Source organism: Lates calcarifer, linkage group LG3 (genome assembly GCF_001640805.2).
Source record: "Lates calcarifer isolate ASB-BC8 linkage group LG3, TLL_Latcal_v3, whole genome shotgun sequence".
Classification (NCBI taxonomy): domain Eukaryota; kingdom Metazoa; phylum Chordata; class Actinopteri; family Centropomidae; genus Lates; species Lates calcarifer.
In genome coordinates this window covers 17521114-17545656 of record NC_066835.1, presented here as the reverse complement: position 1 = coordinate 17545656, position 24543 = coordinate 17521114, and the positions used below count along the sequence as shown (strand labels likewise).

At 38.8% G+C, this 24543-nt stretch overlaps 2 protein-coding genes across 4 annotated transcripts; both read right to left on the bottom strand.

The window, feature by feature from the left end:
* Positions 1–1106: 1106 nt before the first annotated feature.
* Positions 1107–6711, bottom strand: smim13 (small integral membrane protein 13). Of its 3 annotated transcripts, none has more exons than XR_007810656.1 (3): positions 6193–6711; positions 4679–4934; positions 1107–1168 (listed from the first exon to the last, which is right to left on the bottom strand). XR_007810656.1 is itself a non-coding variant. In XM_018677580.2 (2 exons), the coding sequence occupies exons 1-2, from the start codon at positions 6266–6268 to the stop codon at positions 4744–4746; spliced, it is 267 nt and encodes an 88-aa protein (XP_018533096.1). In that variant the 5' UTR covers positions 6269–6710; the 3' UTR covers positions 2619–4743. The 3 variants fall into 3 exon arrangements, 1 of the variants encoding a protein (XP_018533096.1); XR_001960967.2 differs by lacking the exon at positions 1107–1168 and adding an exon at positions 2619–3197; XM_018677580.2 differs by lacking the exon at positions 1107–1168 and having other exon boundaries at positions 2619–4934; positions 6193–6710.
* Positions 6712–11976: 5265 nt separating this feature from the next.
* On the bottom strand, positions 11977–23869 carry zc3h12ab (zinc finger CCCH-type containing 12Ab). Its single transcript, XM_018677587.2, has 6 exons — positions 23683–23869; positions 21941–22520; positions 17415–17554; positions 14745–14979; positions 14490–14590; positions 11977–14075 (listed from the first exon to the last, which is right to left on the bottom strand). Exons 2-6 carry the CDS (start codon positions 22474–22476, stop codon positions 13093–13095), a joined length of 1995 nt encoding a protein of 664 aa, XP_018533103.1. The 5' UTR covers positions 22477–22520; positions 23683–23869; the 3' UTR covers positions 11977–13092.
* Positions 23870–24543: the final 674 nt, after the last annotated feature.

Here is a 24543-nt window from a genome sequence, read left to right as displayed (position 1 = left end):
TGACATTTTTTGACACCTTACTATACTATGACATTTTTTGACCATCTTTGACACCTTACTATACTATGACATTTTTTGACCATTTTTGACACCTTACTATACTATGACATTTTTTGACACCTTACTATACTATGACATTTTTTGATGGTTTTAGATGCCTTACTATACTATGACATTTTTTTGACAGTTGTTTTTATGCACTGACTATACTACTATGACATTTTTTCCAGTTTTTGATGCCCTACTATACCATGACATTTTGACGGCTTACTATACTATGGCATTTTGAACATTTAAGTTTAGGTTTATGATGTCTTACTGTACTATCAGACTAGTTTTACCATTACATAGTGCTTTTCTAATTACATATCACTCATAATTTTTTATAATTGACTTTTGTTGTTGCAAATTACATTTAATAACAGATTTGACTATTTTTTCATTTGACTATTACATCTTACTTCTGATACTGCAACTTACTTTTACATTACTTCTATTAATATCCATTATAATTATCCATTATTTTTATATTGCACATTACTTTTATTATTACACTTTTCTGATATACTGAATACTGAACATAAACAGTTTGATGTCAGTGCTCTGTGTTGGACAGTTGATGTAAAGCTGTTTGTGAATTACCTGGAGGCCTCTGTCCTGGTCTCAAAGACCTTCTTCATTGTACGAAGACACTCTGTGATCGCGGACAATGTCTTTGTGATCGTGGACGGTGTCTATGATCATGGACAACATCTCCCATCTTCGACAATGTCTCTCCAATCGTGTCCCTGTGATTGTGAACAACGTCTCGGCGATCACGGACAATGTTGTGGACAAAGTGGTGACACCTGGAGGACATCAAAGAGAAGCATACAAAGGAAACTGATCAATACACTACTACCTATGCCTCATCAACAGTTTAACCATGAAAACATGGATAAATATAATAAATATATTCAGTACTAAATTCATTAAATACCAAAGTTTGAGCTGGGATTTACCAAGTGACACTAAATGAAAAAAAAAAAAGAAAGCGATTTCTGATATGAATAATTCAGCTCATCGATGCAAATTTTTCAGACTGGGTAAATGTTTCTGACATGTACCTGTTGGTCTGTAAGGTGATGTTGGTGTCTCTGTCCAGGCTGCAGCAGCTGAACAAGTAGACCTGGAAAACACAAGTACAACATCTGAAACAATGAATAACTAACCTATACAAAAGAGTAATTGGAAACTTTTTACCACTAAAACACACACAGTGAAGGAGAACAGTGACAGTGAAAACACCAAAGCCTTGACATTTACAAATAAAACTTGACTGACCTAAAAGAACAATGTGAGAAAATCTGAAAGCGTAATTTTGATTTTAAAAGCTGATCAGGAATGGACACAGAACTACAAAGACGCAGTAAGCCCGACTGCAAAGAAACAAAGAAGATGACCATGTATAGATTACAGGTTACATAAAAATAAGTAAACAATAGTTCCCTTGCCGCTGTAAGGTGCCCACAACTCATGTCAGGAACACTATAGTCACGGAAACACAAACACACTCTTACCCACGCGCTAGGAACGACTGAAAATGGAAGAGGAGGCTAATGCTAATGCTAGCCGCTAGCTAGTTCGCTCCTTAGCCTTACCTTCGCGCTGCAAGTGTGTTCAGCGTCCAGTCTCACTCGTGTTCGACAAAAAAGCAGCTCCAAAGCTTGTTTTAGCGTCCAAGCTTCTTCGGTATATACGTTTTCACACCGTACTGACAAACCGAGGCGATGAATCAATGTCGGTTTAAATCTGTTTTCCGACTTCGTATCTCCGCCTCTCTGCGCTCCTCCCAGACGGTCATGACCAATAACAACACACGCAAAAAAACAAACAAACAAACAAACAAACAAACAAAAACCGCAGAAAAAACGCCGATTGGCCAGGTGATTCTGTTCCGCCTAGCAGCTGTTCCTGATTGGTCTTGTAATACATCCACGGGGAATGTAGGATACCGATAAGGTCTGGATCACCTTTATTCTTAACACTGTATACAGATGTTGCAGGCTTAAATTCAATACCAAGTTCTTAGAATAAAATCTGTCACTAAGAGCAAACATTTCGGGATCAGATCAAGATATGAGGGGAAATGAGACTATCTTCTTCTTCTTCTTCTTCTTCTTCTTCTTCTTCTGGTTCTTAATGGTGGTCGTCTTACAGGTGAAATACCGTCATCTACTGGAGTATGAAGCAGAAGCTCAGCAGACTTCGGATCGGTCCAATTACAAACACAAAGTGTCACCTTTGCTGAAACAACAACTCATTTAAGTAAACAAATATTATTATAAGTGAAGAAAAAGCTTCAAATTGGCTCATTTGAGAAGCTGTAACAAGAGACTGCTTGATTTTTTCTGCTTCAATCAATTATCAAAAATAGTTACAGATTAATTTACTAGCAGTCAACTTATGATTCCAGGTCTACTGATAATGAATTTCAGATAGCTAAAATATGGTTACTTCCACAATGTATAGTATACGTGTGGCTAATAGTTTTTAAAAAAGGGTTCAAATGATCAATCACATCAATTTTTTCATCAAGAACAGCAACTTTTCCACTGAAGAAACAAACAGGACAGGGCTCAACATATTCATGGCATTATTTATTTGAAGCTACTGCTCCTCTGAAGAAAAAAAAAATCACCACTGAGAAAAGGTGCAAGAGTTACATGAGTTGTACCTGGAGGGAGACTGTATTACATAAATATTGACTAGGCCCTGGTCAAGCTTTGCTTTGCCCTGTGATGGACAGGAAGGAGCTACTGTTGTCTACACAAAAGGAGCCTGGATAACAAACAGTGGATGTCATCTAGACAGGCACTCGTACAGACAAGAGGCACAGGGAACAGGGAGAGGGTTCAGACGTCGCTCAGGAAGGTTTTACAGCAGCGGGGAGCCTCGCTCTGTCGCTCCACGACTTCAGCTAAATATGCGTATAGCTGCTTCTGAACTGTCATTTCCTTGCAACTTTCTCCTGACTCTTCAAGTATGAATCTATAAAGAAAGGGTGAAGGAGAAGTTGCAAGAAAAAGTCATTTTTTTTACACAACCGGAATGAAGCCTTGTCATTTGTCATCTTCCTCAGAGGCTTTGGGCGTTATCTACCAGGTGAGACAGTTTCCACCTCACAGATGGTCGTCCATAATACGTATAGGGGTACGCTGTGCAAGAAACAACAAAATGACAGCATGAACATTCCTTTCATTGCACTTTGTTACGTTTTAAAAAGAAAATAAAGTTGTCAGTTGTACAAATCTTTGTTTCAGTTTTGAGTTTTTCTTCAGTTGCTCTTGTTGAAATGATGCAGACGAGTTCATTGTTAACAGTTATCTACCGACTTCTGCTAAAAATACAACATGTACAGTGCTTAAGAAATGTATTAGACCACCACAGTCTTTTTTGTTATTGAGTTTGAAATAGTTGCTTGGGATCGTTGTCTTGTTGGTATATGAACCCACAGCCAATCAGATTCAGTCCAGAAGGGATGCCATGATGCACTAAGATGTTGTGGTGGACGTTCTTCTTTATGATATTGTCGATTTTCACTAATTTGCCCACGCCGTTTCCACAAATGGAACCCCATACCATAATGGAATCTCCACGATGTTTCACTGTGGGTGCAGTACATCTGGCATCAAAACGTTCTCCAGCTTTTCTGCAGACATAAGCACGACGATGCTGACTGAAGAGTTGCCAGCTTTTCTTCCCTTTAAGCCTTGTTCCATCAGTCGTATGCTTTATGGTCATTCTGGACACTTTCTCAGACTCTGACCTAGAAGCGTTCGTCTCTGCCTGAAGATCAGCATCCTTCTGTCTCTAAGTACTTAAAATCTTGAGGTGTCTGACATCTGCTTTGGTTAACTTTCGTTTCCTGCCTCTTCCTTGGCGCATTTTGTAAGTACCAGTCTCAGCAAATTGACTGCCAAGGCCGGCTCACTGGGCTTCTCTGAGAAATCAGAAATTAATCAAACGTAACATTCAACCACTAAAAGTAATTTTTCTGTTAAGGAATGCAAGTATTTGATATCTTGATCAAGAAATAATAATGTGCTTTACTATTTTTTCTGTTTTTTTTTTTATAAAACTGTAAATTTGAAACTTCATGGATAACAATAATTATTATATTTTAGCATTAAAAACATTATTTCGGTTAAAGAGCTTCTACATACTGGTATATTAACCATTACAGAAACATAAAAAATTATTTTGGTAATTACCAATACTGTTAATTTAGGGCAGCTGTGGCAATAAATCTTACATTGGGTGGTGGTCTAACAAATTTGTTAAGCACTGTACATGAGAGAATTAACGTCTCTTTGTTGTGTTGGGGCGTCTTTATGCTCCACAGAGGTGGCAGGAAGCAGCTTGGCCGCTCGTGAAAGCTGGCCGTCACTATTGCAGGATAACCGGAGTCTCACTGCTCAGTACACATGACTGTACATAATTAAACACATCAACAGAGGACATAAAGAGATGGACAACAATGTACTTTAATGGCTTTTCCCTTTGAGACCAGGAGATCTTCCTGGTCAATTTAAAGTGTCCTGGAGTGAGGAGGAGGGCTGACTACTGAGTGTCCACAAGGTCCTTGTGTAGTGTAGAGCGTGGGGTCAGTGGGAAATAATCTCTGATGATCACTCACGATGTGTATAGAGGGCTGACGAGAAGTCACGGTGAGACAGGATACACAGTGGCTGTGTGGATGATCTACGAAGTGCTTTCTGGAGAGGCAACTCTTTGGCGTGCAGTCCTGGGCCGATTTCGAGTCGGGGCGTTACTCGCGCGTTCGTTCTTTGTTTCGGACGGTTGAGTTTCAGCCTGAGGGGTGCCAGCGTCCCCGACAAGTTCACGCAGGAACTTGAATTTGGACAGGAAGAGCTGCCAGACTACATACCAACCTGAGGGGAGAAGAAGGGAAAATAGTTACTTACAGGCATAATAAAGGCACACTTCAAACCAGTGGTGTTCATTCTAGTTACTGATGAGCATTAGCAAAAGAAGATATGTAATTACATGTAATGTTGTGCTGCAATGATTTGTTGATTAAATGATGAGTCGGATCAAGTGCAACTATTTTGGTTTTGATTAAAGCCTCTAAAATGTGATGATTTGCCGCTTTTCTTTGTCACGTCTGATTGTAAACTGCCTGCTTGTCAGAAGACGCAAAACAATGACGACAATGACTTTTAAACGATTTTCTGACATTTTGTAGATAAATTATTCAAGAAAATACATGGTTGCAACTTGCAAAAAGACTGAATACCTTTTCATCCTGCTGGACAAAAGAGTCTCTGGGGAACTACATTCAGAACAGTGGTAGTTTTCCAAAAATCACTTGTTACTTATGCTTCAGAAAAAAACAGCTACTTTGCTCTGTAATTTGAAAGAAATTAGCGTCTGGGCTTTTTTTCCCCATCTTTCCATGCTCTACCTCCAGCTGATTAGCTGGATCACTTGTAGACAGAGGAAGAAGAGATGTTTAAAAAATCTACCCCATATTGTTACATGTTCAAGTGAACATACAGCTCTGTGCAAAAGTCTTAGGAACTTTAGATATTTAAATTCTTATTCATGACTCAACACTATCTATCAGGGAGATGTCTGATCGGTCTGAAATTCATTCTGCATCATGAGACGACATCCCAACAGTAACAGGAAGAACAAATTAATAAATATATAAAAGCTATTCATGGCATTGTTTTCAAAAGCACTCCTCACTCAACCTTTGCACAGGACTGTGCACCTGCAGCCTGTGGACACTGAAACTTGAAAATTATTTTTTCTCTGTGTCTGCAGATCATTTCAGTAACTGCTTGTGAAGAGAAGGAGGGAGTGTGTGGTGAAGGAGCAGCCATGGTTATGATCTGACTCCTCCTCTGCACATGATAAAAATAGAAACACCTTACTGACATCGAAACTTGTCGGTCTAAGACAGTAAGTCAGTAAGCTCTGTCCTGTCATAAGGCAACATTAAAGGAATAGTTCCACATTTTCTGTAAGGCTAAACCTTTCAAACCTTTTGCTACTGCAGCCTTTTATCGAACAGCTGTTATGAACCCGGCCTTATTGTATGCGTTACCCCCAATCCCACGAGTTAAACCAGTCACAGATCAGATTAAGTGTGTCATGTATGAAGGTTATTGTCTTTAATCTCACCAAACAGCATGAAGAGCAGCGCACAGACAAGTGTGGCCACAATGACCAGCAGCGTGAGCCCGACACTTTGCCACATCTTAGCTCGACTCCTGACACCAACGACAGCATCAAAGACAGGGGTGGCGGTGTATTTTTCTGCTCCGACACCACACACACTCACAAAATAACAGCTTATTCCGCCCGGCAGCCGAGTTAGATAGCTAGCCGAGACGAGAGAGAGTGACAAACAAACAGCAGCACCCCAAACTCACACTAGCGCGTTTGCTAGCGTGCGGCTAGCTAGCTAGCTAGCTAGCGAGTTGATGAAGCCGCAGTAGTTTCATAAATGGTCCTGAAGTCCGGTGTGGACTGTAACATTAGCCAAAGTTAGCCGGTAACAGCAGGGTAAAGTCCTTCTTCTGTGACCTACATCACTGCAACATGTATTTGTTGACTATCACGGACGAGACAGAGCGGTACAGTAACTGGGTTAAAACAACAAAATCAGCGTTCTGTAACAGAGTCGAACTGCGGCTGCGCAAGGGCACAGCTGACTTCTGGGTAATGCAGTTGATTCGAAAGATAGACAGAATAGATAGATAGATAGATAGATAGATAGATAGATAGATAGATAGATAGATAGATAGATAATTGGAATATTTTTCGTTGATTTTCATTTTATAATAATAATAATAATAATAATAATAATAATAATAATAATAATAATAATAATATATAGGCCTTGGAAAAAGCAGCCTTAATCGAAAATACAGTGTAAAATTACACGAAAATCTGAACTGCAATAAGTAATAATAACAGTCCAGAATGGCAATAAAAATATGATATAGACCATAATATACCATCTTCTGAAGTGTCCTGGAATCATCATTATCACCTTCTTTTCCCTTTATATCTCTGCTGTTAGAGGTATTGGTACTAGTACATATAATAGCGTAGTATAGGCTATTACTACTACTAGTACAAGACGTAATAGTTGTATTGCACTGTTTAATGCCAAATCTTGAGTAATCTTGTAACGTTTGTGCTTTCTGTTATTTATAAATTATAAATATTTACCCAGGTGCTGTGCTTAAATACAATTGTAAGGTTTTTCAAAATAGTATTTCTTCATCAGTCCAGCAGGAGGAGCTATTAGATTAGATTAATAAAGTATCTAATCTAATCTTATCAAACGCTTGAGTTGCTTGTATTCCAGTGGTTGCAGTATAGAGGTAACAAAACAGCTGAGGAGATACAGAAAGATCTTTAATAAATCAAGAGTTAATGACAAGATGTATATGTAAAATATTAAGTAGAGAGCTCTGTGTTCACCTGTCACTTTCCCTGTCTGTCTGAAAATGTAGAGGCAGTAGTGTCATGTCTTGACTTGTGCACTCTTGCACTCAAGTGTGTCCTCACGTATATGCCAGCCTCAGTATTTGCATATTATTATAAGGTGTAGAGTGAATGATGAGTCACACTTCAAGAGGTGAGAGGTGAAAAATGAGTCCAGCCCATGTAACTGAAAGCACCCAGGAATCTTTTCCCTGTTTCATATAAGGCTTCTCCACATCCTAGATTATTATACTCAGGTTTTTAATTATTAGTTTCAAAGTTTTAATAGTCTACATCTGATGCAGACCAAACAATCCCCCCCAGGGGCCGCCCCCAGCAGGACAGTGCTCCCACCACACCACAAAAAAATGCTCAGAAATGTCTCCAGGAACAAAACAAAGAGCCCAAGATGTTGACCTGGCCTCCAAACTCTCCAGGATCCACTGCCGTCAGGTGGACGCAAACACAACACTAAACGAATGATAATGTTGTTGTGTAAATGCTGGATGTGCCATTAAGCAACTGTTTGTCACCACAGCAACTGATGTGATGTTCTCCACTGCCCCCAAGTGTCCAATAAAACATCAGTTATTGCCACTTTAAGAGCAGAGAGAGCTGACCTGACTCCATAAAGTGTTTATCTGATGCCGCAGAGTGCTGCACAAAACTCACCTCGACAAAATCAAAATCTGTGGTTTGGTGTCACTGCTCTTTCAAAAACCACACCTCTTCCAATTCTGTGAAGGCAGTGAAGGATATTTGTTTTTACAGCACATACATTGCACGTCTCTACACGTATAGATGTCAGATATGTTGTTTTTTCAGTTTTAGATGGGGTTATGTGCCAAACTGTTGAGAGCAGCTGCACAGTAACAGCCTGTAGAACAGCAAACTGTATAACAACAAACAATATAACATGTTATTTAATTGAACTTTAGAGGTGTAGGAGTCAGGCTACCTGTTTCCCCCTGTTTCCAGTCCTGTGGTTAAGCTAAGCTAACCATATGCCAGCTGTAGCTTCCTGCTGAGAGCGGTATCAGTCTCATCTATCGCCTGCCAAAAAAACAATGAGGCATATTTCCCAAAATGTCTGTCATCTCAAGAACAGAACATTATACCCTTTGCTGAACCCTCCATTTGAAGAGACAGCGTATGCTCAGGCGTCTCTTAGTCTTATGCAAATCACAAACAGGCCACAACTGCTTCTGTGAATGCAGTTATTTTTATAGAGTATATATAGTCCTCACCTGTTAGAGTGAACACAAGTACAGCATTCATGTTCAGCGTCGAACAGATCATTATTTGTCTTTCATTTGCTCTGCTGTGTTTAGACCAAACTGTTATTATACCACAGATTTAAATAACTTTTGTTTGTCGCTTTTTTCAGAACTGCAGCGCCTGAACACTGAAATACAATTATCAAAATTTTACTCAAGTAAAAGTACAGAAGTATTATCAGCAACGACATTAAAACCACTGACAGGTGAAGTTAACAACATCTCTCCTGTTGTGTTCTGCTGGGAAACCTTGGGTCCTTCATTCATCTGGATGGATCTATAAAAAAATCTTAATATGTAAAGAAATTCAAGCTGCACAATAAATATAGTTAATTAGTTAGTATATTATCCTAAATTTTCTTTGTGTCTGTGCTGTCAGACAAAAACCACCACCACCAAGAACAACGCATTAGTCGCTCCAACAATAACATTACATCAACGCCCAACAAAGGGTTCCACAACAACATCCCCATCAATCAGGACTTTAGTACAACAGTGCAGCTGACACACCCTCACTACATGTATTCAAGATTTATTTAACAGAGTCGTACCTGAAGGTACAGAGATCACTCATGGTACCCTGCACCCCTGAAGATATATATATATATATATATATATATATATATATATATATATATATATATATATGGACTGGAGATAACGCTGGTGGAGTAGAGGTACAAGGTAGATTAAAATGGAAACAGTCAAATAAAGCAAAAGTACTACTGTATGTGAATAAATGTGGTTGGTTCTTCATAAGATCAAATCCTGTTTGTCTTATATGCATTTGTTTAACATGTTAAAAGTGCATGTTTGTGTCCCTCTTTTACTATGTTTTCATTAATCAGCCCTTCTTTCCTCAGTGCTTGACTCATTTCACACAGGACGCCCAATAATATTTTGTTTCATCTCACATTGCAAAAACATTTCCTCATCTTGACTCAGCTACATAGTGTGCGCTGATAATTTGCATATTCAGTGTGTGTGTGTGTGTATAAGTAGCCTATATTTACTTAATATCAAATTGTAATGTAAGCAGGGAAAGTACAGTAAAAACACATCAATGGAAAACTGTTTCCATGAATGAGTCATAAATCTTTGGACCCATTGTCAGAGGTTTTTTCCCCTGCAGCAGCTTGTTGCTTATGTTTGCTTAACGTTCTCTGAATGTAAAAAGACAAACACTGTTCGTTTGATTCCAACACCTGTCTCATACAAACTCTGTGGACAGGCAAAAGAAAATAAATTAAAACCGTGTTGCGACCTGTCACTTAAATCTGATCATTATCTGTAAAACTCATGTGACCTAATTTAATTAGAACAACCTGTGCTGCTTTGGTTTTTCATAACGTTTTGTCTCTTTGCCTCTGTTTAGATGAATGGAGATGATACTAGAATGTGGTTCAGGTGTGGTTTCTCTGCTTTTTAGTTCTGCTGCAAAAGCAATACTGTGGTTTAATGTTGGAGAAACGAGTTTTAAGAGCTCAACATGGCTGAAAATGTTTATTTTTTAACCTGCAACACAGATAGTCTGTTGTTCAGGCAGCACAGAGGATATATATTTTACTGAATAATAACATAGGCACCAGTGCTACGCAAAGACAACAAACCTGCATATTTATTGCAGTACAAGCATATTACTACTCCTATTCAAACAAATAGTACTTTTACTCACTGTTCTTTACTCAATTATCTTCATTTTGCACCACTTTTTACGTCTATGCTACTTAATTTTAGAGGGAAATACTGGACTTTGTGCTACAGCTACTACAGCTATAGGTACTTGGCAGATTTAGTTGGTAGATAGATGTAGATTAAACAAAATTTAAGCTACTTTAAAATAACTCCACTCAGTAAGGTACCACTTCCACATCAATGCAACTGTAATAATTATCCATATCCAAGAGTAATAAAAGTGGCATTTTGTGTACAGTACAGGACTTTTACTTGTAATGCAGTATTTCTCAGTGGTGGAAAGTAACTGCATATGTTTACTCAAGTACAAGTTTTAGGTAGTTATATTTTACTTGAGCATTTCCATTTTCTGCACATTTATGCTTATACTCCACTACATTTCAGAGGGAAATATTACTCTTTTTACTCCACTACATTTATTTCACAGCTACAGTTACTGGTTACTTGTTAAGGTTTTTTATAAAAGCACATATGATAAGTTTATTAAATACAATGTTTTGCCAAAGATTAAACCATAGCAGTTGTTGGCAGTCAGATTAATGCCTCAGAACTTTTGTTTTTTTCTCTTTTATCTCCTGTTAATCATTCCAGGAAGTCTCAGATTTATCGTGTGACTCTTAAACTAACTCCATATAAAGCTTGTTAGAACTAGCTCCACCTCAAGAAGCTAAAACAAGAAAATGCAGCTACACACTGACACTATGCATCTGTGCAACAGTCTATTAATGTTATATACAATATGTCACTCATGTAATTTTTCAGTCGAACAGGTAGTTTTATTTTTATTACTAATAGTAATAAAACCTTTTTTTTCTTTCTGCCATCACTGGTATTTTTGTGGTGCAGTGTTTTAACTCTTCTGCTGTCACAGTGCAGGACTTTTACTTGTAATGGAGTATTTTTATATTGCTGTTTTGCTACTTTTACTTAAAGAATCTTAATACACCTCCCACCACTTTAAATGGTACATAAACACAGAATAATTAATTAATTTCCCTGAGGGAGTCATCCCAAGGGATCAATAAAGTCTAGTCTAATAAACTTCATACAATACATGAAATAAATGACACACCTGTGGAAACAAACTTGTTGAACAAGATACAAACTACCTACGTGTTACTAAAGCTTGTATTGTCAAAGCATTTACTCAGTCTTCTTTTATTGACATATAAGAGTTGAAATAATCAGTCAAATTGATTATTGATTATAATAGATTTTTTGATTATTTGATCAAGCAAAAAGTAACTAAATGTCTTTGGTGTTGATGACTGTTGACTGAACAGACAATTTGAAGATGCTGCTTTGGGCTCTAGGAAATTGTGACAGGCTTTTTTTCACTATTTTTTGACACTTTATAAACCAAAAAATTAATGGATGGATGGATTAATTCATAATGAAAATAACAATAGTTCACTGCAGCCCAAAGACACAAACCAGCTTCTAACATGGAAACATTTCGCAAGTGCATCTTCTAAATAAGTTAAAGAAAAGACAGAGATGGGTGTGATGAAATTTTTACTTAGTGTAGACAAGACTCGACCCACACAGCATTACGATTGTCAAGAAAATTAAAGATTGAATACATTCTTTAACTGGTCTTGTCTTAAGACCTGAAGCAGTGTTTTTCAACCATGACGTGTAATGGCATATATTTATCTCTATTTCAAAACTGTCATTCAACATTAAAATAAAAACAATCTGTGTTTTCCATGTTAAATCTATCATCAGTCAATTTATCTCCAATATGACAACAAACTATCCTCTCCAGCTGCACTGGCAGTCATATCTTCATCTTGGGTTTGATCCCAGAAAAGCTGAACTGTTTCAAATCATCGCACTTTCTCATAATTTATGTCACAGGCAAAATGAAATTCATCACTGTCAACAAAATATCTGCAGCCAGTGTGTGCTCTGGTAGGGCGCAAGTCTCGTAATAAATGCAAAAACATTAAGTTAAGAAAAATGGGAATATAAAGCATTATAAAGACTCAAATCTCATTATCTGTGAGATTGATTACTATTCACTGCAAGTGTTGCTTGTATTAATTGTGCATCACAATAACTAAACATTATTATTTCATTGTAACACCTTAACCTAAGGGTTGGTTCAAGTTAATTATTTCCCAACCCTAAGCATAAATGTTGCACAGTGCCAATATGACACAAAAATAAATTCTTAGATTCATCTCATCCATGCCACTCTACACACTCTGTGACCGCTTTAACAGGTACAACTGGACAATCTAACAAAATAGCCTTGCTATAAAGTCGAGTCAAGTATTGAAAGTGTCAGCAAAAACTGACAGTTCCACTGCATTGCATTAGACTATACAGGTGTACCTAATAAAGTGGACACTGAGTGTACCTTAAGAGTAACAGAGCATTACCCCTTTTAACTCAATAAAATGGCATTAAAATCAATTTTTCTTTTTACATTTTTAAATAAAGATACAATTTGTATCAACTGCATACTGCCTCTTATTTAATCCAGTTCACAGAGGCAACTCTAAAGCAATAAAAATACAATTTATAACAAGGTGGATACCACAATACAAAAGTACACAAACTCATGTTGTCTTTCCACTGAAAGACGTGGGTTCAGGCTGGACTTGTCTCATCTCAGTGACCGGTTCTGACTCTGCAGCATGAGGATTTCGGCAACAAGCATCTGTGGATCCATCATGTGAGGAAACATTTCCATGGCCGTGTCCACCAAGTGGGCACTGAAGATAGCGAGGAGTTTCTTCCGGATGACCCCTCTCTCCTCCATGCTGGGACTCGGTTGCGTACCCTGAAGAGGCTCCCACTGTGAGCGCTCCCCCGGTAGGCTGCGGACCGCTGGAGGGTGACCGCCAAATGGATCGGACCAATATGCCTGCTGGTGGTGGTTGTAGACTCTGGCGTGCTGGAAGTCTGCCGGCTGGCTGTACACTGTAGGCATGCTGACCGGGTATGGACCGTAGCCGGGGTAATGAGGCGGCCCATAGGGGATCATATCAGACCGGTGGTTGCTGACTGGCCTGATGCTGTGGGGCTGGAAGGCTGGTGCGGTCCCCCAAGAGGGAGGGCCATGTGAGCAACAGCTGCTTGGTGCACTTCTTGGAGAGCAGTACTGTTGTACACTGTGGGTCTGCTGACTGCAGCCCCTGTAGGGTGCCCCATACTGGTGATCACACAGACTCCAAGGAGCCTCCATTGGCTGACTATCTATGGAGCCTAAACCAGAGTCCAGCTTCTCCTGAGAGCCACCGTGCCGCCCTGAGCCGTGGTCAGAAGTCAAGTGTTGGCTGGTCTTCTCCTTTCGAGATGTGGCTCTCTTGCTGGAACGGTGACTCGTCTTCACCTGAGCTACATGTTCGTTTTTATGGTCTTTCTTTGGAGAGCCACCCTCATGCCCCAGGGTCAGTTTCTTGGCCATATCCTCCACCAGCAAGAGGCTCTGTCCAGGCACAGGACTGGAGCAAGCTGAAGGTTGTTTCTGAGCAGTTGGAGGGTACTTGGCGTTCTCACGAAGCTCATCGGCAACCGAGCGATTGGACTGTTTGGCTCGCTCAGGGTGGTGGAATTTACATTTGAGTCCGTAAGTACATTTCTTTCCTGAAAGAAGAGCAAAACGTTTAGCACTGCTGATCTGTTTAGCACAGCAGTACTGCGTTGGCTGGAATATAGGTCAACCCTGAGACAAGACAACACCCACTTTTCCTGCAGCTGTTTTTGAGATACAAGACTTGTTGAGAATCGGAAACCCTTTACACTCCCCTGTTTGGGAAAGTTTCTCTGAGATACCATTACTGCAAGGAGAAAAAGGTCCTCATCTTGAAACCTTTTCTAACTTTTAATGTGATGGTAGTACTAGATGAAAAGTGAGGAGATCACCAATGTTTTTAAAATTTATGGCAGTCCAGTCCAGTTTAGACTAAAGTGATGGACTTTATAGCTAAATACATTAAACATAAAACAAATCTTTTTTAAGAACAATGCCAGGCAGGACCATTACAGACGTTTTCTCACCATAAGGGCACTGCTGTTTTTTTCGAGTCTTTGGAAACCTCCGCAGGAAGTTCTCCAGGGTCGGTCCATGGCGGCCCAGAGGATCATCAGGAGGCATAAACCTACATCAGAGTGAAGTTAAAACACTAGTCTAAAAGTAGAAAACTTTACAGCTTCTCACCTCTGCTTCCTAACTGATTCATTTATAATTTATCTTTGTTAGGTACCAGTGTGAAAGCAGCGAGGGAAGCCCTGTGCTAGGAAGCCAGAACTCACTTGTTATTAACAAAGGAGTACATGAGCAGCCTCTCCTCAATGAAGCGCTTCCACTCTGGTACATCTCGTTGAAGGTCCCGGTACATGTCGTTGGACACGATGATGCCGTCGGACTCGTAGGCCAGCTTGACAATGAAGCAGTCGTCGTTACAGACCACCCGTTTGCCTGCGACATGCCTCGATGGTGTGAACACCAGGATCTTCCTCCTCTCCAGGTCTCGCAGAATGTGCTGATCTATAAACCAAATGTACAGTTGCACGAGGTATTTGCAATTTCTTTGGAGACTTTGGGGTAATGGAAACAGGCTGTGAACCCAACATTTACATATCATCACCTTTAAATTGTTAACAGTTGCTAATTATGCAACAAGCACCATAATCATTCATTTGGACTTGTGTTCCTGGCAGCTCGTCAATGCAAGTCCAATATTCAGTTTGTTTTAACCTGTTTTTGGTCTCCACCAGCTCCTTTAGCTGCTAAATGCTCCATGTAGGGATCCATTCTCGAACCTTTTGTCATCATTACATGCTCTGTTATCAGCTATCTTAGCTATGTAGATGATAACTCTATATCTCATCATCTCCTGATAACAGCACTTATTCTTTATCTGCTTTAAGATATCAATCTCCAGGCCCGGTTTTTCAAAAGTAATCCGCTCTGATATTGGATAACAGATTGGATCAAATCTTGAAAATGGGTTTTTCAAAAGAAAAAACGGATTACGTAATCGGATTAGATCACGTAATCCAATCTTGGTTTTGATCCGGATCAAACCTTTAGTTTGGGTTTTTTAGAACTTTTTAGTAGATCTGAATCACTTGATCCAAACTAAAGCTTGATCCCATCAGAAGGGTGGATTCAGCGTGGATTTCAGGCCCAAAATATAATGAAACTTTAGAATTGTATCAAATAATACTATATTTGGATCATGCAGTATGCATGCTGGTTTTTGAAATCCAAAACAAATCCAAATCAGAAATAGTGTCTAACTATTGTGTCCCTTGTTGCACATCCTGTTTGCTCGTTCTGGCAGAATGCAGGAGGTTGGTCAGGGTCTCCAAGGGGCTCAGGTGCATTATTGTCAGCACACAGAGGGACATTGCGCTTGGTAGCGATGTTGTGCAGGACAATACAGGCAAGGGTTATGTTGCAGGCTTTCTGAGGTTCCTACATTGTGATTTCCTATCCTATTTGAGTGCTGGTTATCCAGATTTGGTGATCCTGAAAAGTTTCTATCTGGATCAGATTGATCCAATCTGATGTTGCTTTGAAAAACCGGCTCAAAAGTAAAATGGATTACGTGATCATGGATAGCAAAAAAAAGGATTACCAACTCCGGATCAGTTTTATCCGGATTAAACCTTTTGAAAAACCGGGCCCAGATGTCACAAAACTTCCTGTAGTCAGGTATGTCCAGAAATAGAGTCCAGATTTCTTACAACCACTGAGCAAGTAAAGAACGTTGGACTTATTCTTAATGCTGACCTGAATTTCTATCCACATACCAGCAACATCAGCAAAGAAGCCTTCCATCAACTCAGAAATATTTCAAAAATGTGTTGCTGTCATCTCAGTCACACTTGGAAACACTTGGCTACATGCTTTTTGTCACCAACAGGATAGATCCTTGACTTGACACCCTTCATCCATCTTCAGCTCATTCAGAATGCAGCTATCCATATCCTGACCAGACAACTTCACTAATTACCCATCCATTTACAGGACTGACCTTGAGGAATTGCTCCTGGTCTACAAAGCACTGAATGGCCTGGCTCTAGATTATGTATCCGACATGCTATCAGTTGACCAATCTGCCAGATCTCTCAGGTCACAGAATGTTTCCTCCAAATCAGGTGAATCATTCCGAGCAATTCCTTTCACATTGTTATTATAAAAATATTGATTACAGCCAGCAATAAAGACACTTTATATTTTATACACAACCATAATGATGCATTTTAAGAAGCTATGGTTGCATTTTGATTTGGGCAAACAGATTTAACCTGGTTAAATATTAACCAAGGGCCCTAAAACTACATACTGCTGCAAAACAGTTTATCAGCATGAGAAATCTTTTCATCTACATAAAGCAAACAAGCAGCTTGGAGTCAGCAGCCACTTCCAAATGTAGGCCAGTGACATGACAGTACAAATGGTAATCTTTTGGCATCACAAACCAATCGGGAAAAACCCCACATTTTTATCTTTTGAGTTACAGCTACACAGATTACAGATAAAGCTCATTTACTGAGTGTTTGGAAAAAAAAACCTACATGGGGTATTTCCCATTTAGAGCAATACAGCTGACTGTAAGAATCAGCAGCTGCATCAGAGCAAATCATGTCCTGATTTTTGTTTATGCTCAGCCAACAGTCTAAAACCAAAATAGCTTAACAGTGATATTAAACACATTTGAGAGGCTGTCCTTTGTACTTGTCCTTTTTTATGAAATTGAATATTCTTCATCAGCAAGTGAGCTAATCAACATACTATTTCAGCTCTGAACAAGAATAAAAAGAAGCACATCACATAGTGAGTACTATAAATAGCACAGAGCAATCCTGCCATGCCCTAATTTCAATTAACAATGGGTTAAGTGTTTGATGGCGCCAGGTAAAGAAGGAAGTAGACAGCATCAACGAAACCAGTGTGAATTCCCATCGTCTTACCTGTAATGGGAACATCTGGCCGAGGCTGCTCCTTCCTCCACGAGGGAACGAACACATTGACCTCAGTGTGGCCTCTGTCCAGGAAGAAGTTCACTGCCAACTGAATTCCCAGACATGAGAAAACTTCCTTGTTCCCGTGGCTAAATGAATAAACAGAAACCAGGAAAAATGATAAACTAGAAAACATTCACACATTAATAACTTTAAAAAAGTGACTGATGAAAGCTTCACCGAACCAGTTCACAACAATGCCTCAAATGTACTTTATAATGACACACTTTGATGTTCAAACTACATCACACCCCTTATTAATGCACACAATCATTAGTGTTTGCTATGCAAATTTGAGGATGGCAGTAGAACAAGCCTACATGTCTCAGCAGGTTGAGCTTTCAACAAGAACAAGTATTGTAATTACAGATTAATCTGATGATTATTTTCTCAATTAAATGATTAAAGGTTTGATCTATCACATGTCAGAAAATAGTAAAAAAAAATGTTCATCACAAGTTCTCAAAGCCCAAAATTTGACCAACAGGACAAAATTCAAAGATATTCAATTCATTACCGAAAATCAACAAAACTGAGAAGCTGAAAGTGAATTTCAGGAAAAAATTATAATAATAATAATTTAACAGAATAAGAAAAAAAAAATCTAAAATTCAAAAATATTCAGTTTTCTCTCACAGACGAGGAAGAAAATGGGTGAACATTGACATAAGAAGCTGGAAGCAGTTGATTTCAGGGTAGGTTAGGGTTAGGGTATTTTCACTAAAGAAAGGACAAGAATTAATTAATTATTACAGCAGTTGTCAATTAATTTAGTGTTAATTGATTAATAAAATAATCAAATGATCGTTTTTAGCTCTTATACTAACCAGACAGGTAAAAACACTGAGCACTTATTATTAGGAACACCATAATAATACTTGACCTCCCTTTGCTCTCAATACAGTTCTTTGTGACATAGATCCTTTGGGATTTTGGTTCATGATGGTTCATATTGACATGATTGCATCACATCATTTCCGCAGATTTGTCACTTGCACATTTATGCTGCCACTCTCCTGTTCAACTACATCCTAAAAGTATTCTGCTGGATTCAGGTCTGGTGACTGGGGAGGCCACTGAGGCAACAGTGAACTCATTGTCATGTTCGTGAAACCAGTTTGACACGACTTTTGTGTTGTGACATGGTGCTTTATCATAATGGAAATAGCCATTAGACGATGATAAGACTGTGGTTATAATGCAATGTACATGGTCAGTAATAATACTCTGAAAGGCTGTGGCATTCAAACCATGACTGACTGGTATTAAGGGCCCAAGAGTTTCAGACACTCAATACAGCCTGTCTGGCACCAACAATCATGCCATGATGAAAGTACAATTGGCTGACTGGATAACATACATAAACAGGTGTACAGGTGTTCCTAATAAAGTGCCCTGTGAGTGTGCACTGGTGAATTTGATTCTGATTTTGATTTGTCCAACCAATGGTCCAGAACCCAAAGATATTCCCAGTGCTTTTGTCCTCTCTCATTATTTATTTTTTGACCTTTCAGATTATCTTGTCTTGACCTGCAGGTTGTAAATCAATGCTGTAAACTCCTGATTCTATTTTTAGACTGGGTTATAACTACACTGGTTGTTTGGCTTAGCAAAGGTTCCATTGTCTTCCACTTCACATCTGCAAATCAGTATCAGCAGCAAGTGGTGATATCAGAGAAACTAACCCAAGGATTGGTTTCAGATCTAAATACATGACACACACTGTCCCTGTGGATTTGCTCGTGTGGATGTTTATAGTAAAAATATGACAGTTGTGAGCATTCAAAGACCTCCGGGGCTTTTTGGATGTGTCAAGTTTAAAGTTAAAGATTGTGAGAGAAGATATACGTGAGAGCTGCAGTGTAAAATGCTGTCAGGCCTGTTCCCGTTGAAATAAGATCTTTCTCTCTAAGCATTGCTGCTCCTCAAGGAAACAAGAAGGCACACACAAATGTGCATGCTCTGATTTGCATACTCGAGCAGCCAGCATGCCTGAACGGGCGTGCCTGGTTTGGATAGGCAATAGGACAGAGGGGTGTGTATGCTTTGCACACACTGAGGTTATGTACAGTATTCTCACCCATTATCTGTCACGTTTAGCCCTCCTCTGTTCCCAAAACTGTGAGTACATGTCTCAGTATGAGAAGGGCAAATGAGGGAAAAGGTAAAGCGCACCTCTGGGGGAAAGTTTCCTAAATCACCAGTGATACAGCAGTCCAAGAGGTGCAACAGTACTTGCTTCTCTTTTAACTCTATGACAACCTCCTGCACTAAGAGAGAATCTAACATGCTGCTCTTTTCTGCAACCACATAATAGAAAATGACTGGGTGAAGCTGCAGTGGTGTTTGCTTGAGTGCATATCGTATGAGTTTATTGATGTTTGTTGCTGATGATGATAAATCCCTCAGGGGATGTGCAATGCAAATAAAGAGCCAACAGAAAATCTGTACTGTAGCTCCTGAGAAGCTCAAACCTGTTTGTCACGGCAATCATTTAGGTCCAGAAGCTGTGAAAGTAGATTTAACGATACCATTACTTGTCACGCTATTATTAATCTGTCAATCAGACTACCACTTAATTCCAGACATAAATATTTCAGCAACTATTGGGTGGATTGTCATGAAACCTGACTCATACATTCATGTAGGATGAACTGTAATTAATTTAGCCGTATCTTTGACTTGTGACCAAATACCTGCAAAAGCCAGACATTCAGCCTCACCTGTACTTTGTGCATAGTACTAATCCATATGTTAACATGCTAACACACTGAACACAACTGAACATGGTAAACACAGTACCTGTGTTAAACATCAACATTTTATTTTCACTGCTACCTTGCTAATGTTAGCCTTTAGCTCAAAGCACCACTGTACAGCTTTTAGCTGCTAGCATGGCTGTAGACTCTTTAGCTACATGTTTAATTGTAATGTAAGGTATGTGGGATTTATTGTGAATAAGCTGAATCATACAGAATTTAGATTTTTATTTTTATGTCCATTTCATCATTTAATAAAACATTGTTTATGATCACAAACTAGCTCTTTAAGAGTTTTCCGAACATATACAACACTAAAAAGCTAAACTTTAGCGTGCTAGCAGGGTGATGCTAGCACTCCTAAGTCCTGTACTGGGCTGAATATAAGATTTTTTTTTTTTGGAAAGTGGGTTAAATATTGTGTCATATTTTGTTGCTTTTTCTTTGTACCATATACAACTCACATATATAGCCTTTAGCATGTTAGCATGACGGCATTAGCCTTTAGCTAACAGCACTGCTATAACAAAAGTGCAGCACGAAGATGCTAAACTTGTTTTTATTATAATCTTTGTTGTAGTAGTAGTAGATATAGCTGATAACACATGACTTAATTACACTTTTATTCATGTTAAAAGCCTGTTTTAGTTAAAGTATCCTAAATATTAAACGTCATAAATGCGTCGGTGTTAAAGATGAAACGAATACCGATGAACTTTGAGAGTTCACAGAAGAATTATTATCTTATAGTTTATTAAACTCCCACGGTACCTTCACTCTCACTTTGTAACTAAAACATAAACTATCATATCAACCGGAGTCAGTGAAGATAAAAGCTCCCCTTGTCTGTATCAGGTAAATCTGCTTTCAGCCACATTTGACATTTCACTGATCTCCTAAACAAACTGAGTGAATCAGCAGGTGACCTGAGGTAAAACTAAATGTCAGAAAACTGTGTGACCCAAAACCACACTAAAGAAGAAACAGACAGCATTTTGTTTCGCTGCTATGGCAATAAAGACAATTGCAAGAAGAGATAAATAAACAGAATTACACAGAGCTTCTCTTAAACAAACAAAGTGGAAAAGGTTTTTACTTGTCACAACTCTGTCTGTCCTCACCCATTTGTGTTTTTTCATTTGTATTTATTAACAATGACGTGTTGGCGTCTTAAAACCTCAGTACTGCAGTGAAAAATACATATCACAATTTCCTACAGGTAGTGACATCTTCAAACTTTCCAAAACCCAAATTATATTCAGTTTAAAGTTATACCGCAGCTGAAACTAATGATTATTGTCATTATCAATTAATCTGCTGATTATTTTCTTAATTAATCAATTAATTTTTTGTTTAAAAACTGTTCAACATCCAAAAATATGATGTTTACTATCAGGTGTGACAAAGACAAACAGTAAATACCCACATTTGAGAAGCTTAAGCTGTAAATATTTTACATTTTGTGCTTTAAAATATGTCTAAAAAGATCATTTGATTATCAAAATAGTTGCAAATTCACTTTCTATTGCTCATCTAACTGATTAATCAACTAACTGTTGCAGCTCTAATGGTATAAAACAGAGAAATGCATCAGATCTTCACATTTAAGAATCGAGAACCAGGGAATTTTGGACATTTTTGCTTGGAAAAATGTCTGAAATTATTAATTTTCTGTCAATCGACTAATCAATCGTTTCAGATCAGTGAGTTTCTCACCTCATGGCCACGTTGCTGCCATCTATAACGATGGGTCTCAGGGCGTCTTCATCCTCACAGCTCTCCTCTCTGCTCTGTGGAGACGATGCAGGGACAGGCAGCTGCAGGGTGGGGCCTGTGGCCTGGATGTCCCCTCTGGGCACCAGCACCGACATCGTGGTCACCGGCGCCTGCTTGGGCTCCCGACTTGCGCCAGTCCTCACCAGCTCTCCCAGGACCTTATCCGTGTCCATGGTGGGGCCGAACTTCTGCTGGACGGCGAGAACCTGAGCTGTGGAGTACCCCAGCTTGTGGAAGAAGTCCATCTGGGACTCTGGGTGCTCGGGGTCCAGGGACTGGTCGGGTTCACCGGGGTACATTTTCTCACAGGAAGGACTGGAAGAGTTTTGGACAGGGAGAGATGGAGGGACGATCCATGCAGGAGTGTCAGAGTCTGTGAGGTTTAAACAGGTTGTGGTGGGGATTTTACTCCACGGGTGTATGGATGGAAAAACAGCAACGTCAGCATTCATCTCTTCTTCCTCCGTGCAACCCATTCATGTTCCACACATCACAAATGTTCCTGTGTCCAGTCTGCAGTCTGAAAGACAAGAGTAGTACTGAACTATATCATAATACTGTGGTGGAGGAAGTTTTAGCATCACCACAATAAAAAAGTTGAAAGTCCTGTATTTAATCCTGCTTTTACTTCAGCAAAATGTACTTATTACGCAGCTAAAGTGGGCCTTTTATACGTTATACTATGGGATTATTAAGTACTAACATGCAAACAGCATTTAAATATTGCTTTTATGTTACATTACAGGTTTTTGAACTCCTCCTCTGCAACCTACCTACAGCTAAAAAGCACAATTTACCTCTGGATTGTAATGGAGTATAAGTATAAAGTAGGACAAACATGAAATACTCAAGTAAAGTGAGTTAGAATTCTACCTAAAATAAATACATGAGCAAGTTTACTTAGTTATTATACTGCACAAAATCAATCAACTACTGTTTTTGAGTGTTTAAATTGTATTTTAAAGCAAAAATGACCCAAATTCACTGGTTTTAGCTTCTGTTCTGGTTCCAGATGTGAATATGTGCTGGTTTCTTTATTCAATAAAACTGTAAACTGAATATGTTTGGGTTCTGGACAGATGGTTGCAGCTATGTAATTAATACACAGATTATTTTCTTGATAAAATGGCAGAAAACAATGAAAAAAAAAATGTCTAGTGGCCAAAACCCCCAAAAAGATTTAGTTTATATTAAATAAAACAGAGAAAAGCAGAGAAAAGCAATGACTAATGATTACTGAAAGTAAGTGTTTCAGTCCTGTTTCCTTTACTTCTATGTAAATGAATTCCTGTGTGAAAACCTGCAGATTTCATCCACAACAACCTTTAAAGTAAGACTATCTGGGATTTAGTGCAATCTGGAGTAAACAAATTAAAGAAATATTAGAACATGTTCACCTGCCTGATTTAAAAAAATATCTTATAGCCCCCATTTGACAAAATATAATATTAAACACAAAAGGAAAATTGAGGGGGGAAATAAGCGGAAAGCAAATGTTCTTATGTCATTCTCTCCCCATTTAAATGAATGAAACAATAGTGAAACTCTGCTGTTTCTCGTTTCGTGGTGTATCCTCTTCAAAACAAGGCAGAAGTTAAACCGTGGCCACTCGCAAATTCAAAAAGTCGCTCCTGCTGTTTCCGCCTTAGCTTCAACTTTACAAACCAGAGACGTAAGCTTACCTGTGCATCAGATGAGTGTTTGAAAAACCACCAAAACTGCGTCTTTTTTCGCTCAGATTTTCATGTAAAGAGTCTTGTCGCTGCTGATAAAATGCGCCGACGAGACGCTTCTTTTTCAGAGTTGTCAGCCGGTACAAGGAAGTTGGGTTTTTTCCTTTTCTTGACATCAGCAAACAACCAGCTGGCAACCAACGAGGAGGTTTAGGCGAGTCACATGCTGGGACACCAGTTAACAAGTGTTTGGTAGAAAAAAAAAAGTGTCCTCAGCACATATTCTGAAACCATTTCACTGTTATATCGATTACGCACGGATAAAATAAAAGATAATAGATGCGCGTTAAAATGGGAAAAAAAAAAAAAAACTTTTTTTTTTTTTCAATTTACAGCCACTCGCGACAAAATACTGCAAGAAACATAATAAAATAAACTTATCTTAACCTGTTTTCTACCAAATCCTAATAACAAAGTAGGAGATCATTATAAAAATACATTTAAAACGACTTTAAAGCCAGATTATGGTTGGAAAGTCTGAATCAAAGCTGCTCTAAAGCACCATAAATAAATGTGTTGGTAACCTCACATTTCTTATATTATGGCACAGTGAGCAGTTTACTGTTGCGCCATAAAACGCCATATTTTATCTGTTATTAGTTTTACTGCATGCTCAGACAGGGCCGGATAAAACCACAAGGGGGCCTCAGGGCAAAACGTGCCCTATCACTCACTCACTGTACTAGAAAAAAAAAAGTTTGTGGAGTCATGATGAGGCACACATTCCTCAAGTGAAAAGCACCATGTAAACACAACACTCACTGAAATAATGACCACAATTTAAAGGGAATAATTTTTAAAAAATGCCAA

Bases quoted from the DNA above. Each gene is read 5' to 3' on its own strand.
- zc3h12ab (XM_018677587.2), bottom strand. From the start codon at position 22,476: ATGGGTTGCACGGAGGAAGAAGAGATGAATGCTGACGTTGCTGTTTTT. The intron at 17,555-21,940 runs GTGAGAAACTCA...TTATTCATTTAG, and splicing joins GGCAGCAACGTGGCCATGAG to CCACGGGAACAAGGAAGTTT. The intron at 14,076-14,489 runs GTGAGAAAACGT...CTCTTCTTTCAG, and splicing joins AAAACAGCAGTGCCCTTATG to GAAAGAAATGTACTTACGGA.
- smim13 (XM_018677580.2), bottom strand. From the start codon at position 6,268: ATGTGGCAAAGTGTCGGGCTCACGCTGCTGGTCATTGTGGCCACACTT. The intron at 4,935-6,192 runs GTGAGATTAAAG...TTCTCCCCTCAG, and splicing joins GCTGCTCTTCATGCTGTTTG to GTTGGTATGTAGTCTGGCAG.